General features: G+C 40.9%; 1 protein-coding gene across 4 annotated transcripts in view; it reads right to left on the reverse strand.

The window, feature by feature from the left end:
* The window catches only part of dock3 (dedicator of cytokinesis 3), a 919,050-nt gene that overhangs the window by 121,394 nt on the left and 777,726 nt on the right, over positions 1-19,930 (reverse strand). For all 4 annotated transcript variants that reach the window (XM_039772621.1, XM_039772622.1, XM_039772620.1 and 1 more), the window contains 4 exons: positions 17,822-17,905; positions 14,268-14,368; positions 13,517-13,598; positions 924-1,094 (listed from right to left, as the gene is read on the reverse strand). In XM_039772621.1, the coding sequence (XP_039628555.1) occupies positions 924-1,094; positions 13,517-13,598; positions 14,268-14,368; positions 17,822-17,905 (438 nt within the window). The remainder of the gene's footprint in view (positions 1-923; positions 1,095-13,516; positions 13,599-14,267; positions 14,369-17,821; positions 17,906-19,930) is intronic.

The following is a 19,930-nucleotide window of genomic DNA, read 5'->3' on the forward strand; positions in this document are numbered from 1 at the left end:
TTATAATAGTTATGTTAGTCAGGACTGCCACAAAGTTCACAGTCTCTGACCCATTACTGATACTGATAGTACTCGCTAAAACCCAATGATGTTAAAGTTCTTACTTAAATAATAGCTTACCATTAGAAAAACAGATGTTATAAATTAACGGGTACAAAGAAATTAGAAAGTTTCAAACAAATTTGACTGAAGGTCTCTTTAATGTCTTAAAGTTGTACTTTTAAATTGTGCTTAATTTACATATTTACCATAATAATAGAAATACAGTACATGCAGAAACTGATCAGTGTTGAAACAGGTGTATTTTGGACCAAGTGGACAACTGGCAACCTTGCCTGAGGAAGTGTTATAAAAAATAAATAGTAATTTCCTAGTAATCATTTTGAGCAGCATGTGCTTCTGTCCAGATGAATAACTAAAAAAAATGAGAGAATGTTGTGGTAGTTCATTCACAGTGGATTCTGCATGCTCCAGTTTTTATCAAATGGTTGTTCAAAGCTACAACCACATTCCCTCAAATCCCATCACATCCACCATTTAGACCACACCCGTCTCGGTTTTGTGTCTTCAAAGTCTGGCGACCCTGACTATATAGAAATTTTAACAATACATTTACAAAGTGCCTGGATTAGTAGTATAGCAGTATTATTGGTGTCTCTCAGTTTTATTAATTTAACTTTATAATTATTTTGTTATGCTGAAACATTAAAACATTTAAGTAGCTTGAGTGGGCCGTTTGAAGAAGAATAATCAGCTCATCTGTGCTGTGCAATAACCAACACCTTTAAACCACACAGTAATGAAAAATGCACAATATAAAGTTTGACTATCAAAATCCAGAACAAATCACCAATCTATTCTACTATAAAAGAAACATTCACAAGTGATTTAAAACTAGAAAATAGACATGAAACAGCACTGACCTGTGTGAATATAAGTGTCTCTGAACTCCTACTGTCCAAACTCAGCACAAAGCGGATGGACTGAAAGAGTTCCTGGATGCTGGCACGAAACTGCTCCTCTTCCATTCCACACGTTGCCCGAGAGTAAAGAATCCTCGACTGGACAATAAACTTGAATAAGTACTCAAGTGCCTAGGCAGGAAGTATAAGAAGACAGATTCATGATTAAGTACTCTTCTTGTAATGATATATAAAATAAAATTAAAAAAAACCCAAAACTTTACACAAATAGACAGGTTGATGAAATTAATTACACTAATAATACTGAGACTGGGGCAGTAGGTAGCGTGCCCTCTAGTGGTAAAGGTGTTAAGTCAAATCAAATGAAAGGCTGCTTCTCTACCACTCTCATCACTGATACATTGAGTCACTTCATTTTCGAGGACCAACACTGCAGAAAACAAACTATATTTTTGCAAACTGAGATCAAATTAAGATGGTGTAATGTAAATTGATATTTAATATTGTGATCATTTTTTTATAATTTGCCTTTAAAAAATGTGAATATTAAAAAGAAAGAAGCAGCTTTTAGCAAGTCAACACAACTTCTGTGGGGAAAAGTGTAAAAAAGTATAAAAAGAGATATTGTTTTCAAAAAGGGCATGCTTTACTGATAAGAAGAGCTATGTTTTATAATGTTTTAAATGTTTACTTAACCATCTTTGAAAAATTCTTTTAAGTGCTGACTTAATGTGCAATGTAACCAACTTTGTGAGAATGCTTTGCTAAGACTCTTGCTGAAAGTGATATTTGATATTTTATCTGTGACATCAGAAGCATGGATTTAGTTTGTCTGAGCTTCAAATATCACAGACAGAGATGTGCTGTGTTCTATGAGCCATCCCTCCAGGAAGAAAGCCTGGACTGGCAGGCAGGTTTGAGGAGGCAGTTTACATCCTAATTACCGGTGTATCCTTTCTTTTTTATTTCCCTGAGACATCCTTTGGAAGTGGAGAAAATGCTGACAGGAACAAAACATAGGCTGGACTGCAGAGGCATGCTGGCCTCTTTCTTTTCATGCTGAGGAGAGGTCTCTCTACTGTTCTGTCCAAGGATGAGGCCAGGCCATCTCTTTCTCCATTTAAAGGCTATGTTGTAGCAAAAAAACCCAAGCTGGACCAGAGACCAGTAAACACACTAAGACGGATAGCCACCTGTTAGCCTATTATCAGGTTGTATCATTTCACCAACTCCCATTGTACTCTGTTACTCTGGTCGTAATTAGAAACCTCAAGTTAATTTATGCAGGAAACTATAACTTTCTCTCCTTCCTGTTTTAGTGCTCTATCTTGTTGCCTGAGATCAAAGATATAAAAGGTGTAGTGTAACATATGTCAGTAGGGATTTGCAGCATTCTGTTTTGGCCTATGTAATAAAGTATATAAAGGGAAACAGGGTAAACCTAGGACCCTACCATGAACAGACCCTTCCTTTTGTGCACAGTGTCACCACTATATTTACTTATAAATAAAGTATTAAATTAAATAAATAAATTATATTTATTTTTATTTCTACCTTTTTCTCTATCTCTCTTTCTTTTATGTGGACTCGTTTCCTAGACACTTTTTACTTCTTGGACATGGATTTTTGTGAATTTCCCCTCGGGGATTAATAAAGTATCTATCTATCCATCTATCTATCTACACTTCACTCCTCCACTGTTCAAATCCCACCCTTCTCATCAAGTGAACTTCCATGGATTCAATTTGTAGCAGTGCTACCGGGCAGTCAAACCTTCAACTCCCAGCAGTCCCTGCAGCTGATCTGACTGGATGCCTGCTAAGGGTGCAGGGGCTGCTGGGGACAAGAAGGCCAGTGTAAGTTTTAAAAGGAGCCGGTTATACAGTGTCTGGAATTACCCGTCTGTTTTGTGTTCCCGTTCTTGTCCTGGATTATCTCCTGCTCGTGTGCATGGACTGTCTGGTGTCTGTCTGCTGCATGAGGACTGAACTGGATTGTTTGTCGGCCTTCAGAGAAGGAGAGCTCCTGTTCCCATCACTCGTCATCATCAAGATATACCGGTAGGACTGTTCTTTGCATATACTTACAGCGAGCTGATCTCTGGATTATTCAAACCTCATCATTTCACTACATTAGTTGCTGTTTCCTATGGACTTTGCTAGGGACTTCATTGTGTGTAGTTTTTGTTAGTTGATTATTGTTGATTAATTTGTGTTTATTGTATACTAGCAAAATACCCGCGCTTCGCAGCGGAGAAGTAGTGTGTTAAAGAAGCAATGAAAAAGAAAAGGAAACATTTTGAAAATAACGTAACATGATTGTCAATGTAATTGTTTTGTCACTGTTGTGAGTGATGAGTGTTGCTGTCATATATCCATCCATCCATTTTCTAACCCGCTGAATCCGAATACAGGGTCACGGGGGTCTGCTGGAGCCAATCCCAGCCAACACAGGGCACAAGGCAGGAACCAATCCCGGGCAGGGTGCCAACCCACCGCAGGACACACACAAACACACCCATACACCAAGCACACACTAGGGCCAATTTAGAATCGCCAATCCACCTAACCTGCATGTCTTTGGATTGTGGGAGGAAACCGAGCGCCCGGAGGAAACCCACGCAGACACGGGAGAACATGCAAACTCCACGCAGGGAGGACCTGGGAAGCGAACCGGGTCTCCTAACTGCGAGGCAGCAGCACTACGCTGCGCCACCGTGCCGCCAGCTATCATATATATATATATATATATATATATATATATATATATATATATCTCTTTATCTATCTCTATCATCTCTATATACATATACATACACACACATATATACACACAAATACATATATATATATATATATACATACACACACACATATATAAACATATACTGTATATACATATACATACATATCTACATATATACACACGCAGCTATTTCGTATCAGTGCAATACGCTGCTTGTTAAAACGGATGACTCCCGCTCTTACATGCAAGTCTGCGTGGATATTATGAACTATCATATTTGTTGAAGTTCTATTTATATTTTAAATAGAAGGAATTTTTATTTAGTCGACAGAAATATCTTTGGTAGGAATGGTAAAAACAGACAGGAATATTATTCGTGAATAAATCAACTCAAACCTTAAACAACTTATAATATTTTGCTCTCCATAAAAATATATCCTGTCAAAATTATACAAATTCAAATATGAACATGCTGCATAACAAAACCTGGAAATATAAATGAAATGTGTTCCTTTCAGCAATAACAAATCAAATCATTCAGTTTTCTTTGCTCATATGTCATTTTAGAGCTGGACGCCTGGCATCTTTTTTTGGCAACAAGTTCGTTTCTGTTTGGTGTGAGGTTCTGTGTTGTGGAGATTCTCAGGATGGACTGCAGGTGCTCATCAGTGAGGCGACTCCTGTGTGCTGTGTTGTTAGTCTTCATCACTGAGAAGAGCTTCTCACACAGATATGTGCTACCAAACATGCACAAGGTTCGAGCCGCATGTAGACGGACTTTTTTTGTTCATCAAAGTCACCAAAGCGCCGTGCAAACTCAGTGCGCTCAGTTTATCAGCAAAGTGCGTATTTGGGAACACCGTAGTGACGACTTGGTTTAACATTACTTGGCAACAGGGAAAGTAGGGCAAGTTGCACTGGTGCATTTGTGTCTCCCATAAAAGCAGCTTCACTTGAAATCACTTTGTGATTGTGCACGGGTAAAAACGTCCGCTGAAGTGTCAGATTCTTATTTAATTCTTCTGCTTTCTGTATCTTCTGCATTGCATTCAGGTTACCCTGATGTTTTGTCTCATAGTGCCGTCTTAGATTAAATTCTGTAATTACAGCCACATTAGCTCCACAAATGAGACACACGGGTTCAGTAAACATATACTCAGCCTCCCATCGGTTTTTAAAGGCTCTATTTTCAGAATCAACTTTTCTCTTCAGCATCGTGTGAGCTAGCTTCGCAATAACTTGATTAACTCGGTAAGTGTTCGGCAAGGCAGCTGAAGCGCTGCATTATGGGATCTGTAGTTTATTGTGTTACCAGCGCTTCATATATCGGGGCTTTAATAACAATAATACAGTATATAAAATGATCTCGCCCTTGAGTTTGACACATATGGACTAAATAGAACTTGAAAAGATATATTTTTTCAAATGTGATCGCGCAATTCAGATAGAGTTGACGCGACTACAGCCTGCATGCCTCAATAAGTCATCCTCCCCTCGCTCTTACTTTTTTACCGTTCATCTAATGAATACACTGAGTATGGCTTTACCAAAACAATCATTGATGGCGAATAAAGTATCCATTATTCGAGTATGTAGATCGGGATATATATATACATATATATATACCCGCGTATCGCAGCGCAGAAGTAGTGTGTTAAAAAAGCTATGAAAAAGAAAAGGGAACATTTTAAAAATAACGTAACATGACTGTCAATATACAGTATTTGTTTTGTGAGTGTTACTGAGTGTTGCTGTCATCAAGGATTTGATTATCATTATTTCTTTCAATCAGGTTCGTATTTGTAGGATGTGTTGTGTTTAAGTTACATTCCGTGTTTGTCAATCGTTGTAAAGATGACAGGTTTCATTCATCGATTCGTTTCTTACTGCATCAATAAACAGCTCGTCTTCTTCTTTATCTGAGACCTGACACACTACATGCACGTTTTTTTTTACACTGTCTTCCTTTAGCGGGACATTGACTTTTTCCAACGTGTGCTTTATTTTGGATTTATGAATATGCTTGTATGTATCAGACGCTTCATATTTTTTGCTGCCTTTTCAATTGTGTAATTCGGTTTTTGTTCAGCGCTCTTTGGAACTGTTGCTTTTTATCTGTGCACCGCGTCAGTTCACGTGAGCCGCTCGGTGTACATGCATCGAAGTTTCCCAGCTGTGCTGGTGCCATCTCGTGCTATGTCCATGGCTGTATTTAATGTTACCTTAGTCCTGGCACTTAAAACTTTCTCTCGCAGTTTCGCAGAGTTTGTACCAAACACCACCCTGACCATCTCATCTTCCTCTGCATAAACACAGTCCTTAACCCGTGAATATTTAGTGGGAGTTTGCTATTGGATTGCCGCTGACGGACGGCCTTATATGGGCAGGCACTAAATTACAAACGCCAGCGGCAGCCTGTCTATGAACTTAATTTAAAGTGTAGGTTTACATCGTGCTTTGTTTCCGAAGTAGCAGAACTCATAAATATGGTTGTATATGTCACTCGCTCGCTTCTTATTGTTTCGCTGCCTTCTCAATTATATAATGCATGTTTTCTTCAGCGCTTTTTGGAGGTCTTCCTGGTTTTCTATGTACTGCGTGATTACATGAAGGCGTGATGATGTCACACGAAACTCCGCCCCCACGGCGTTCAAGCTCATCTCCATTACAGTAAATGGAGAAAAACAGCTTCCAGTTATGACCATTACGCGTAGAATTTCGACATAAAACCTGCCCAACTTTTGTAAGGAAGCTGTAAGGAATGAACCTGCCAAATTTCAGCCTTCCACCCACACGGGAAGTTGGAGAGTTAGTGATGAGTCAGTGAGTGAGTGAGTGAGTCAGTGAGTGAGTGAGTGAGTGAGTGAGGGCTTTGCCTTTTATTAGTATAGATCACCAGAAAGGGAACTGGGGTGGGATTGCTTTGGCTTATGTGATTAGGTTTTCTTTATTATTGTTTAATACATTTGTGAATTTCTGTTTGTCTCTGTGAGAGAGTGTGTGTGAGTCGGGCCAAGGCTGGTTGCGTTCCTGGGGATCCCCACCGAAAAAATTAATGAATCACCGTCTTCAGGCGGTGTGAATCTTAGCTGGGTTTTCCAGACCGCTACACACTGACATCAACTGAGATGCTTAATAGCGTGAAACCACAGCAATTCAATGAGACAATAATGACAAAACAAAATGATGTGTTTATCCTGCTTCTATCGGCAGTGTGCAATTATCAGAATGTTTCAGAAACTACACTAACAAATTATTAAGTTATAATCTACACTATCAGCTCTTTATATAATTACTTTGATTTAATGAAATGGGAGAGGTGATGGTCAGTACAAGCACATTTACCACCATATGTGTTTGTATCAAGTTTACTTCCAGACAAAACATAAAATGCCCAAAAGTGAAGGTTCTGGTTGTCCACAGGTGAGATTACTTTATGAACCCATCCATTTTTGCATTTTTTAGATTACGGTAATGGGCAGCCATGTTTGAAAGCATCAGAATAATATGCTGCAATCTCCATGGCCTCGTTGTGACCAAAATCTAGTGCTATTCTTGACTGGTTTACTTACTGCCCAAGAATGGCCCAGATACCACTGACCATGTCATTTCTTTACTCAGATCAGCAGGATTAATTAACAGTAACATGTGGGTAGGTCTAAAACACAATAATCAAAAAAGACCAGTTAAAACCTTTCAAAAGTCTTGTGGAAGCAACCCTGGATGCCTTTTGATACAAAACTCAATAATTGTATTTCCTTTTGTTTGAGTTCCACAGTCTCAGATAATCCAAATTAACCAAGTGGCATTGGAATCATTAAGCAAGCGTACACTTAATTGTCACAAAATAATAAATATTGCACTCTAAAAAAAGCATGGATGCACTGCAAAACGCTGAACTTTACAAAGTGCAAGTAAAAGTAAAAAAAATTCTTCAAATAGAAGTAATATAATTTATTAAAAACATGCCTATACATAATAAATCACAGCATATGTGAGAATGCAAAGGCTTTATCTATATTTCATATTTGTTCACAGTTAGGCAGCCGTGCTTGAATTCTATCAGAAACCTTAAACTATAATAAACACCTACCAATATCTGCACAGTTCAAAATATGAATTGTTTATGACATGTCTTTCCTCATAAAAATGTAATCAATTCCTCTTTAATATTTCACTCATTCATTCTCAAACCCGGTGAGCTTATCCTGGCAGCACATGTCGCAAGGAAGGAGACACCAGTCCAACACAAGGTTTTGAGGTGCATCACCTACTGTGATGGCCATGTCTGCCTTCTGTCTGGCTGTCCCCATGAAACAGTTCAGATCCCAATTTTGTTGAAACTTGGCACACTTATTCTTCAAGACAATTTGTTGGAACAGTTCAGTATTCTACATGTCATGATTTTGTATAATTTTGGGTCCTTAAAAGTGTTTTTTTCGTCATTAGGTCCGCTTTCAGCATTGCAAGAGGTGTGGCCTCTGAGGACAGGACCCATACATAATCGGCGCGACAGGATAAAAGGACGGTTATGAACGTTAAAAGTTATCTGATCTGCGGATACCATATTACTGAAATTGTGAATTTAATAAAGTATCTATCTATTGTCACACATGTACGATTAGGAGGCAGTCAAAGAGCCTAAAGGTAAGTAAAACATCGTTAGATAAGGGGTTGTCACGTGGTACTTACCTAAACTCTCTTTTGCCAACAGAAAACAAGACAAGAAATAATACAGGAACTTCCGGGTTTCAAAATGGCCACGATGACGTCACTTCCGGCTAACACTGATGACGTCACTTCCGGCTAACATTGATGATGTCACTTCCGGCACCCACAAACCACATCACTTCCGGCTCCTCAAAATGACATCGTTTCCGGTTCCTGTTGCCACGTCACCATTTTGCCAATAATTTCCTGTCACCTGTTTACTGCTCTATATAACCACCATTTTGTTACAGTAAAGTGGTTCATTGTGCTTTCAAGACTTTGAATCATCGCATTTTTTTAATTATTGTCTGTACGACAATATACGGGGACGGTCCCCAAACCTTTATTTTGGTATTTGTGCCATTCTTTTGACCACACTATCTAAGTATTCAAAGATTATTGTTGTAGTCTTTTCTTGTGTGTGTTTTCGGTTTTGACCCTCTTGTTCTCTCGACCACAATCATAGTCTCTCGTATTGGGGCTCAGGTTCATTTTGTTGACAGAACACTAGATTTATTCAGTATAGTAGCAATGATATTGCTTATTTTTAATTACCATAAGTACCATCTCAGTGCTGGGGTAGGTCTTGTTATATACTGGCTTCTGCCTCCACCGCACTCTAAGTCGTAGGTAAACTTACTAGCAGGAAAGCAAAGTCCTTCATGGTTTCAAATGCACTTCCCTAATTGCCCATACTTACTTTAAATCAAGATGTTCTTCTTTCCTTGTTTGAGCATATCTTATTATTAGAAGCAAACCTCACTTTTATTTCTCTGGTAATGCTGTCCAACTTCATTAAGTGTTCATCACTGGTTCATTTATTTGGTAATAACTGGTACCATCAGAGCAGTGCTTAAAAGTATTGGGTTTAATTTTCAAGCTGCTGATGTCCTGATTTGACAGGAACCAGATAACTCATTTTTTGAGTATAACTGGGAGATGTGTGCAAAAGGCAAAACAAAACAGACAGAATAAACGAAACGACCAGAACTCAGACAAGAGGCAAAAATCACAGCCAAAATTCAGGCAAGAAGTCGAAAAAAAGGAAAGACACAAAAATCAATCATAAAAGTAAATATTATAAGGTTTTTTAAGGATTTATCCATAGTTTGGATAACGCTCAGTGCAACCTCTGACCTTTTACCTCAGACCACTCCTCCAGAAATATGGGACGCGACCCTAACAACTGTACACAAAATCTCTTCCACTATAGGAAAAGGCAATAAATACCCCAAATATCAGCTCTCATCATGACGGCTGACATACCAATATACATTTATTCTAAATTAGTCACGTTTGGTTAGTAATAGCAGTGATAAACAGGGCAACACTGCAGCGCTGTTTGGTCTACTTGTGCGGCCAATAAGATAGCCCAGACATCCTGTGTAGGAATAGTCAGGTGATTGACAGTGACACCCCTGAAGGCGGGACATCTATTTTTTTTTTTAGATGGAATCTGCATAAATCACGCCATTTTTCCAAAGTAGAAGGAGAACAGCCATCAAGGGAAAAAGACACAAAAAATCTAACTAACTGATCAGTACCTGCTTAGGCCATGGGATAAGGCTGTGCACCTTCAGAAGACCTGCCTAGCTAGGCGAAGGTCAGCGATCGTCTCCAGGAATGTGAATCCTGCATTCCATTACGACTGTGAATCATTTAAGATTTCAATTTTATTGGGTCTGCCAGCATCTACAATTCACTCACCTTTAAGAACTGTTGACTTGAACTCTGGACTAGTGTGTGAACTTCAGGAAGGGTGCTGAGGGTGTGATTTTTCTACTGTTTATATTTTTATTTACACGTTTAGAGGTTTTGTGTGTTGGTGGGTGGAAGAAAGAGATTGTTTCTGTTTTTTTTCATCTTCTTGTCTTTCTTTTTTTATAATATACGAGGGACATTCAAAAAGTTTCCACACTTTTTTTAAACTCTATTTTTCAAAAACAAATTACATTACTTTTCTAAATACAGTAGTCACCTTCCTTTGTGATGCATTTTTTCCCATTCACATGACACTCTCAGACATGACCAATTACTACTCCTCCCACCTTCACCGTTTCCAACGAAAATATAAAAGCGCGGAAACTTTTTGAACATCCCTCATATTTCTCCCTTCTCACTGAAATTACCTTTTTACTTTTTCATATACTATTCATATGCAATACACGGGTGGGCACATGGAACATCTTGTCTCTCTGGCAAGATGATCACCTTCCTCTGCTGTCGGAGGATCTGCGTAAATTCTGCATTTCAGTGGCGGCACACTCTGAGGTATGCAGACTGGGGACTGGCCAGATCTCTGTTGGTGAATAGACCTTTTATTGGTCTGGTCGGTCTGATGGCTGTCATACTCAGAGAGTAGCTGTTGCTGTAGCGGACTGGCTTCTTCCGATGGTGTCCGATGTCACTCCCTTTAACGAGCGTATTATGGGACTCAGATTACAGCACTCCATGGGAGCCATGTCTGTTGTCTCAGTGTATGCTCCGACCACGGTGAGTGATGTCTCGGGGAGGGAGGCATTTTATTCACAGCTTTGCTTGGTGGTTGATGGTTGCCAACAGGGTGACACTCCTCTGGTCACGGGTGACTTCAATGAGGATTGTCTCGGTTCCTATGGGTCTGATGACTATGGTGAAAGTGGCTCCATGTTCCTTGACTTTGCAAAAGCTCAGGGGCTGCGAATTGCTGGATCCTGGTTCCAGCGCCCTGAACCGCATCATTGGATTGGGTACTCCAATACTGGTGGTGCGGTGAAGGAGATCGATCACATTCTCGTGGGCAGACACTGGAGGCTCTTGCAAAACTGCAGGGTCTACAGAAGTGCCCAGTTTGTGAATTCTGACCACAGACTTGTTGTTGCTAATCTTAGGATCCAGCTTAGGTCCACCTACTAGGAAAATGAGCCTGGACTTGGCCAGACTCCAAGACCAGGCTGTTTCTGATGAGTCTGCACGAAGTTTGTGTGAGGAACTTTCAGATTTTGGTACAACTGCCGATCCTAATGTGATGTGGGAGACCTTCCGTGATAAGACTCTGTAGGTTGCTGAGGGTTGTGTTGGTGTTACCAGTGTTCCCAGAAGGAAGTGTTTCATCTTGCAGGGCACCCTGGATATCATCGAGAGAAGTCATAGTGCACGGCTCAATGGTAGCTCTGGTCTGCTCTGAAAACAGGACTTCTCGTCCCTATCTAGAAAGGGAAGGGTGATCGCCTGGATTGCAGCAACTACAGGTGGATAACACTGCTCTCGGTGCCGGGTAAGGTCCTTGCTAGGGACATCCTCAATAGGATCCGTGATCACTTGCTCACCTATCAGCGAGCAGAATAATATGGCTTTACGCCTAAGAAGTCTACTATCGACTGCATCCTGGCACTGAAGGTTCTCATGGAGCACAAACATGAAAATCAGCAGGGTTTCTTTGCAGCCTTTGTCAATTTTTGTGTTCGACTCAGTTGATCGAGCTGCCCTGTGAGACATCCTGAGGGTTCGTGGGATCCCCTCGAGGTTGCTGGATATCATGGCCGGCCTGTACACTGGTACTGTGGGTGCTGTGCAGAGTGGAGGCAGGACCTCTGCGTTTTTCCCAGTTCATTCTGGGGTTTGTCAGGGGTGTGATCTTGCTCCTACTCAATGCTTGTATGGACTGGGTGTTGGGCAAGGTCGTGGGGTCCAGCGGCTGTGGGGCACCTGTTGGTAAAGAAAGATTCACAGATCTTGACTTTGCTGACGATGCTGTGATCTTCGCGGAGTCAATAGAGGCTCTGATCAGGGTGCTCGAGAGACTAAGTGAGGAGTCTGAGTCTGGGCTTGCGAATGTCTTGATAAAAACCAAGAGCCAATGACCGCCTGGGCAAAGCCATTAGCAGTATGTGGAGAGAGTTTGGCGGTTGGCGGTGTTGACCGTGTCGAGAGGTTTACTTACCTTGGCAGTAACATTCACTTCTCTGGCGACTCTTCTTATGAAGTCAGTAGATGGATTGGGAGAGCATGGGGGGGTCATGAGGTCGCTGGAAAGAAGTGTGTGGTACTCCCGATATCTAGGCAAAAGGACGAAGGTCCAAGTCTTTAGAGTCCTGGTGCTTCCTGTCCTGCTATTTGGTTGTGAGACATGGACTCTCCAGAAAATCCTTGGGTACCGTTGGTTTGACTTTGTGTCGAATGAGTGGTTGCTCATGGAGTCCTGAATGAGGCACATTACCTATTGTGAGCAGTGGCGTAGCGTGGGTGTCAGCCGCCCTTATTTAGGTATTTCAATTAAAAAGACTAAAATATACCGTAATTCTTTGCCACCCCCTAAAAGTGCCACCCGGGGCGGGCCGCCCCTGCCACTCCCACTACGCTATGCCACTGATTGTGAGGGAGCGTCAGTTACAGGACTACGGCCATGTGGTGCGTTTCCTCAAGGGTGATCCAGCTCGTTAGATCCTTATTGTTGGGGACCCGAGTAGCTGGACCAGGCCAAGGGGACACCCACGTAACACCTGGCTGTGGCAGATAGAGGGTAATTTCCGGAGGGTGGGACTTGACTGTGCATCTGCCTGGGGAGTTGCAAACCGGGACCCCAAGTTGTTTCGTTGTGTAGTGGGTGTGGCAGTGCACTGTACTAGTGCATGCTCCCCAAGTTGACCTGACCTCATACAATATATATTCACTTGGCTATTAGAGTTGATTATTATAGAAAGGGGACAAATGGTGGTGTGCTTCAGGGAGTGACATTGGCCCATCCTTTTATCAGCCGCCTTAAAGTTGGGAAAGTGAGAGATAGTGATTGGCCTGTTTCAGTTTAGCGGGTTCGATTCGTTACAACATAACATCACACTTTCAGAGGTTTTGCCACACAAATTCAGCATTCTGGATTCAATTTTGTGTGTGGTCGAAGTCCCTGTGGAGTTTTCTTTCTGCATCCCCAAACACATATTGGCAGGTCCAAAAGGGCAGTGGCTTTTTGTAATTTTGGCCTCTGTGATGGATTAACATCCTTGGTTTTCTGCCCTATACCCAGTGCTGCCGGGATTGTCTCTTAATTCAGTAATTCTGAATTTTATTAAGCAGGTTTGAGAATGAGTGTAGGTGTTGAGCACATCTAAATCTGGGCTTCTAGCACCGGATCTTCAGCAAGTTATGTGCAAGACACGTACCCTCATGGCCTCTTGGATGTGGTCCTGTCGAATTACTTCAGCTGAGCGGTCCATGTACCACTTCAAACAGCGGATCAGCTCTCTGTAGGCATCACATGAATATTAAGGATATTTTTTAATGGCAAACATAAATTATCTTTAGCTATAATTATGCCAAACACAAAACACAAATGACTTTCAAGCAATCCAGAATAATGTTAATAGATGCAGAAATTATCATTGAACTGAATTGTTATAGAAAAACATTTCCGAATTAACATCCACATATCAATATTATCATTCATGAATATATGAGATACACTGTTACATAATTCTGTATTGGAAATCTTATTATTTGCATTTAAAATTCACTGCTTGAACATAAATAGCAGAGATCCACTCAAGCAAGGACTGAGTTAGAACAAGCAAAATAACAAGTTTCATTTTGTATACATACAGTATACTGCAAAACAAAAAGTCTTTTAGCTGTAAAATGACTAAGATTCAATGTAGAGCTTAGCACTCTACATCTTAAAAAGTCATCATGAAGCTACAAAGTGGGAAACTCATACTGATTAATTCAAAATAGAAGCAACACTGGGCAACCAAGGGGGCTTCATTGATTTGCAACAGCTAGACATCATTCATTGTCTTGGAAACAAGAGGTCATGGCATAACAATTATCAACAGTATATATTCAAGCAAAAGTAATCTGTCACTTGTAATGCTATGTAAACGGAAAGGAGGACCCTTAAAAGTTGCTAATACTCACTTGTAAGCCAGTGCGCCTGCAAAATGCTTCAGGATGTAAGTGTCCATGACAGGTCTAAAATGATAGTACTTACTGTCCCGGAGAAGATTTATGATAAACACCTGCAACACAAACCACAGTACAGAAAAATTGTATCTATTCCATATGGAATGTTAAGTCAACACATGCAGTGACCACTGGAAAATAATGCTAGCCTCAGTGTATATATAGTATGTATGTATGTATGTATGTATATATATAGCATACACACGCACACACACACACACACATATATATATATATATATATATATATATATATATATAGCATACACACACACACACACACACACACACACATATATATATATATATATATATATATATATAGTGGACGCTAGGGCCGCTGTTGCCCCGTGAAACCCAACAGACGACGTCCGAGACACACGTATAAAAGCACTCAGTATAATATTTAATATTTTTCTTTAAATAAAGTGCACAAAGCGCCGCACACTCCACAATTCACAAATCCAATAAACAATAATCGATATCCTCTTCCTCTCCACCCAGCAGCTCCGTCACTCTACCACCCAACTCCGGCTTGACTTGCTGGGTCTTGACCATTCCTTTAAATAGTCCATGACCCGGACACTCCATCTCTTCTTCCGGATCAAGGCCACATCCTCTTTTCTCAAATAGCCAGGAAGTACTGCAGGCTTCCATCCTCGTGACTTTGAAGTACTTCCGGGTTGTAGTAATAATATAAATCCTCAGATTCTTTGTGACCTCCCACGGCCTCCAACAGGGCTGAGGAAACAGACTCCATGTCCCAGGATGCCCTGAGAGAATCCGGGGAACCGTTTCTGTCCAGGGCAGCTACCCCCTAGCCTCCCCGGGGGAGGCAGCATCCAGAAAAACCTGCCTTCCTTCATTCTTCTTGCTCTGGGATGTCACGGCCAGCCATCTATTACAATATATATATATATATATATATATATATATATATATATATATATATATATCTACACTAGCTGCGTACGCCCATGCTGTAAAAAGCCCGGGCTCCTAGAAACTATTGAAATCACCAGAAATGCAGAGTTGGTGGTTTTGTCTTTCAGCAGATAAGTGTGTTTCTCTCTCGTTTGTCTTTCCTCTGCGGTTTCCCTTTGGCAACTGAGTCGCTTTCTTTCAGCTTTATGCTGTTGCCTCGTGCTTCTTTCTTCTCCCAACTCATGAATTTGGGGCTGCTTTGCTGGCTCTTTGAGCTTCATGATGTAGCACACACACTTCCACGAGCAGACTATTATATATGAGATATATACATATATTGCCACACACGTGTGCATGGGAGGCAGCTGAAGGGCTCACAAAGGAATAATTCCATGCCAGACCAGGGGGTGGCAGAGTGCACTGATCCTTCCTCTTTTTCATCAGCAGACCTACCATGGGAAATTTCGCCTGGACACGAGGACATCATGTCCGGTTCTGGGCCCAAGAGCAGCAATTCTGGTCCCGATGACATCACTTCCGGTTCTAGGCTCAATGATGTCACTTCCAGTTCCTGCCCCGATGACATCACTTCCCCTGCCCAGCTTTAAAACTGTCATGTTTGCCTATTATTGCCATTCTATTGGTGGACTGAAGATTATTGAGACCTGTCATTTGGAACTAATCTTTCAGTTTGGCAGCCTGATTCAAGTATACAGGTGGCTGCCCCCAAACCTCTTTCTGTGTCCGTTCAATCATTTTACTATATAAATATATATATGGAAGTGATGGTGTGTAATACGGTTTGCATATTTGTAGCTAGAGATCCACAAAGGGAGAAAATCAGTCACATATCTTAAAATAGTTTTTTAATCCTAAGCCTTCGACAACCAACCAGGTGTCATCATCAGAGGAAAATGACTAGACATACAGGAATCAAAGGCAATATATAGCACGTAAAGGGTGGAGGTGGATGTAAATCAAAAAGTAAAGGCAATCTGAAAATTACACGGCCACCACTTACGCAATACAACACGCTTGCAGTGGCTTATGGGGAGTTTGAACATACACAGCAAAGCACTCTGCTGCTAGTCTAGTTGAAGCTAAGGTTAAGTGAACATGGACGATCCACAGTGGGATTGTACCAATGTTGAACAATGTGCCACAGTGAGGTTTCTTTGGGTAGAGGGAAAGGAACATGGTGAAATTCACAGAAGGATGTTATCTCAGTACAGAAGTGAAAGCAGCATGACACAATGCAAAGATTATGAATGGGAAGGAAGTTTTAAAGCCAGAAGAACAACTGTACCTACTGAAGCTCAATCTGGTTGACCATCTGCATTGCGCACACAAGCCATATGGCAAATGTCTTCATCAGAGAAGACCAATAGATTACATTGTCGGATGTTGCTGTAGATTTAGATATCAGCTATGGATCTGCACACGCCATAATGCACGATGACTTGGGTAGCAAAAAGTTTTCTCAGGATGAGTACCCACACAGCTTACTAATTTGCACAAGTAACAGCACATGGAGGTTGTGACCTAATTCTTTATGTTTTGTAGCGGATTGTCTCCAGGGATGAGACATGGGTCCATCACTGTGAACTGGTAAGCAAGAGACAAAGCAGGCAGTGTAAACACACATCTTCTCCAGTAAAGAAGAGATTCAAATGACCCTTCCACTGTCAAATCATGAATTGGCGCTACACGTTCACAGGTTCAAAGGTTCAGACCTGGATTCAGGAGAAGTCGAAAAGAAGTGCATCGACCTGCAGGGAGACTATGTGGAGAATGATAGAACTGTTATTGTCATCTGCTCACAGTTACTGGTCTTAAAGGGTAAGTTGCCTTTACTTTTTCATTCCCCCTCGTGTGAGTGTACATACTGTATACATACATATTATATACTCTGAAGTCAGATGTCATCAAGGTACAGTACTCTCATACCTGGAATTCATACACACAGCTACACTATTTAAGCGTTTTATGAATTCTTTTTGTTTTTGCCCTTCCTTGTAAACTGGTTAATAATGGTTCCTAAAAGTCCTTCATTTTAAACAGAGCTGGAATTCATTTATTCCACATAACAGTGCACATCAAAGGAAATCTGAGTAATGCCTGAATGAAAATTCAAATAGCATAACAAAATCGCAGGGATTACATTTTACAGAGAATACGGGGAAGCCCACAGAGCTAATACGGAGTGTATCACATGCAGATCTGTACGGGATCTTTGTCACTCAACAAAAATTTAATTCATTTTATAGAGTGAATTTTCTTTAATATTTTATATAAATATAATTATATGACTAACTCAACCACCTCAGCATTGAGATTATTGAAAACAATTAATTGCGAGGAGAGTTGTGTGCAGAATTTCAAAACTAGTATTCGCTGCTGGAATTACGTCAACAACTTGCCTTTATTTTACAGTTGTAGCAGAATCTATAAATCCAATACAAATACAAAACATTTAATTCTTCAAGCCCTTATCAGTTTTATTTTTTGAACATGACAGGTGGTAATATAACTGAGTTTTCTATTTAAATGACACATATTTAAAATAAAATCTTACTGTTAGCTTACCAATGACTGGAACACAAGGGGCCCATATTTGTCTGTGTTGTCATCCAAAATGGAAAACAGAGTGTCTAAAATGTCCTGTAAGAACTAGAAGAAAGAAAATGAATGAGAAAATGCAAACTACAAAAGTTTTAAACTTTGAAAAGTACAGATTGATGGATAGACTGAGAGATATCCAGCCCGCTATATCCTAACAAAGGGTCACGGGGGTCTGCTGGAGCCAATCCCAGCCAACACAGGGCGCAAGGCAGAAACAAAGGGCGCAAAATACTAAAACATAACTGGCAAAATATAAGAAGTCAAAATAATTTACAGTACTAATAGACATTAGTATTAACAGTGACTGATATCACACTTTCATCTTAGTGCATCAAATCCATGGCATTAAATTAGTTATCTTCCTCTGTGCATTCACTCACTCATTTACAGTATATTATACAGTGCAAGTCTTTTTAAAATGCTCAACCACATTTACATACGTCACACATGTCCAAGTTTGTTAAGACAAGCAGTACCACACCGGACTGAGGAAAGGCGCTATCGTTAACTGTTCTGTCTCTTCCACTTGCAGCTACTAGAAGAATCCCATTGAAGGTGTGTGACCCCCAACCTCAAAGCTCCACCCCTTCTGATAGGAATAATATAAATGGAACTGTGTCCAGAAAGATATACAGTATGTCTCACTTCAGACTTGAAACTCTCAGCTGACGGAGCTCCTGTGCTACCTAACACTACTTTTTTTGCTATTGTGGTGCTAAAGACTGCATTGGCTGTTTTTCTTGCACTCAAACAAATATATTTGTTTTGTTCAAATATATTTATTTGCTTGCTACACCCAACTGCTAATGTGGTCTTTTTGTTTCCTTTGGATAATTAACATCCATCCATCCATTATCCAACCCACCATATCCTAACTACAGGGTCACGGGGGTCTGCTGGAGCCAATCCCAGTGAACACAGGGCGCAAGGTAGGAAACAAACCCCGGGCAGGGAGCCAGCGCACCACAGGGCACACACACACACCCACACACCAAGCACACACTAGGGACAATTCAGGATACCAATGCACCTAACCTGCATGTCTTTGGACTGTGGGAGGAAACCGGAGCACACAGAGGAAACACACGCAGGCAAGGGGAGAACATGCAAACTCCACACAGGGAGGACCTGATAATTAACATAAACAGCATATATCACATGTGAACATGGCAGGTCTCTGATAGGGGCTGATTTTGGGCTGGCATGTGGAAGAGGTCTGAGGGCAATACAGCTTCCTCCAGATCTGCCCTCTGCCTTGAAGAGCTTGACCACAAGCATGACGTAACTCTTTCTTCATTAATCCCAGTGTACTGGTAAATTAAATTGGGTTTCCACCATCCTGGACCCCAGTTCTTCATATTCTCTGTTTTGTCTTTTGGTCTGCGTCCAAGGTTCAATCCCTGCAAGGGGAGCAGTAGAGTGTGTACGCCTGATGAGCCCAAATGAAGGCGAAACACGTGTTGCGTACTCTTTGCTTTATTTCAGCGTTTCTCAACCTTTAAGTATTTAGTTTTCAAAACAGTTTTATTTGCCCCCCCCAACATTTTTTTTAAATGTAGATGCATATTTTATTATACCTACTTAACTTTTATCGACATTTATCTAACTCTATACTTATTGTTCTAATATCAGAATGTAGTTTAAGTTAATTTGTTATTGTTTCAACAGATGTTTTTTTCATATTTTTGATTCTTGGTTTCTTTTTGTCACATCTTCGTGCCCCCCTTTTTGTTACTTCGCGGCCCCGTTGGGGGTCCCACCCCACAGGTTGAGAACCACTTCATTATTTGACAGTAACATATGCAACATTCCATGACCTGCTTCACTCAACTGAAGACGACACCGTGGTGGATGTTTGCCGAATGGCAGACCATATATATATATATATATATATATATATATATATATATATATATTGTCACAGGTGGCTGGGGGTGGAGCTCAGCCGGGACACCCGAAGGGATCGGAGGAGGGCTGGTGCCTCCTGCCGACCACAAGGGGGCGACCGCCCTGGTTTTGTTGGTGGCCTCTAGTAGGGGGGGCTTGAAAGCCCAACCCTGTAGGGGCCCATGG

The sequence above is a fragment of the Polypterus senegalus genome, chromosome 12 (assembly GCF_016835505.1).
Source record: "Polypterus senegalus isolate Bchr_013 chromosome 12, ASM1683550v1, whole genome shotgun sequence".
Lineage (NCBI taxonomy): Eukaryota > Metazoa > Chordata > Cladistia > Polypteriformes > Polypteridae > Polypterus > Polypterus senegalus.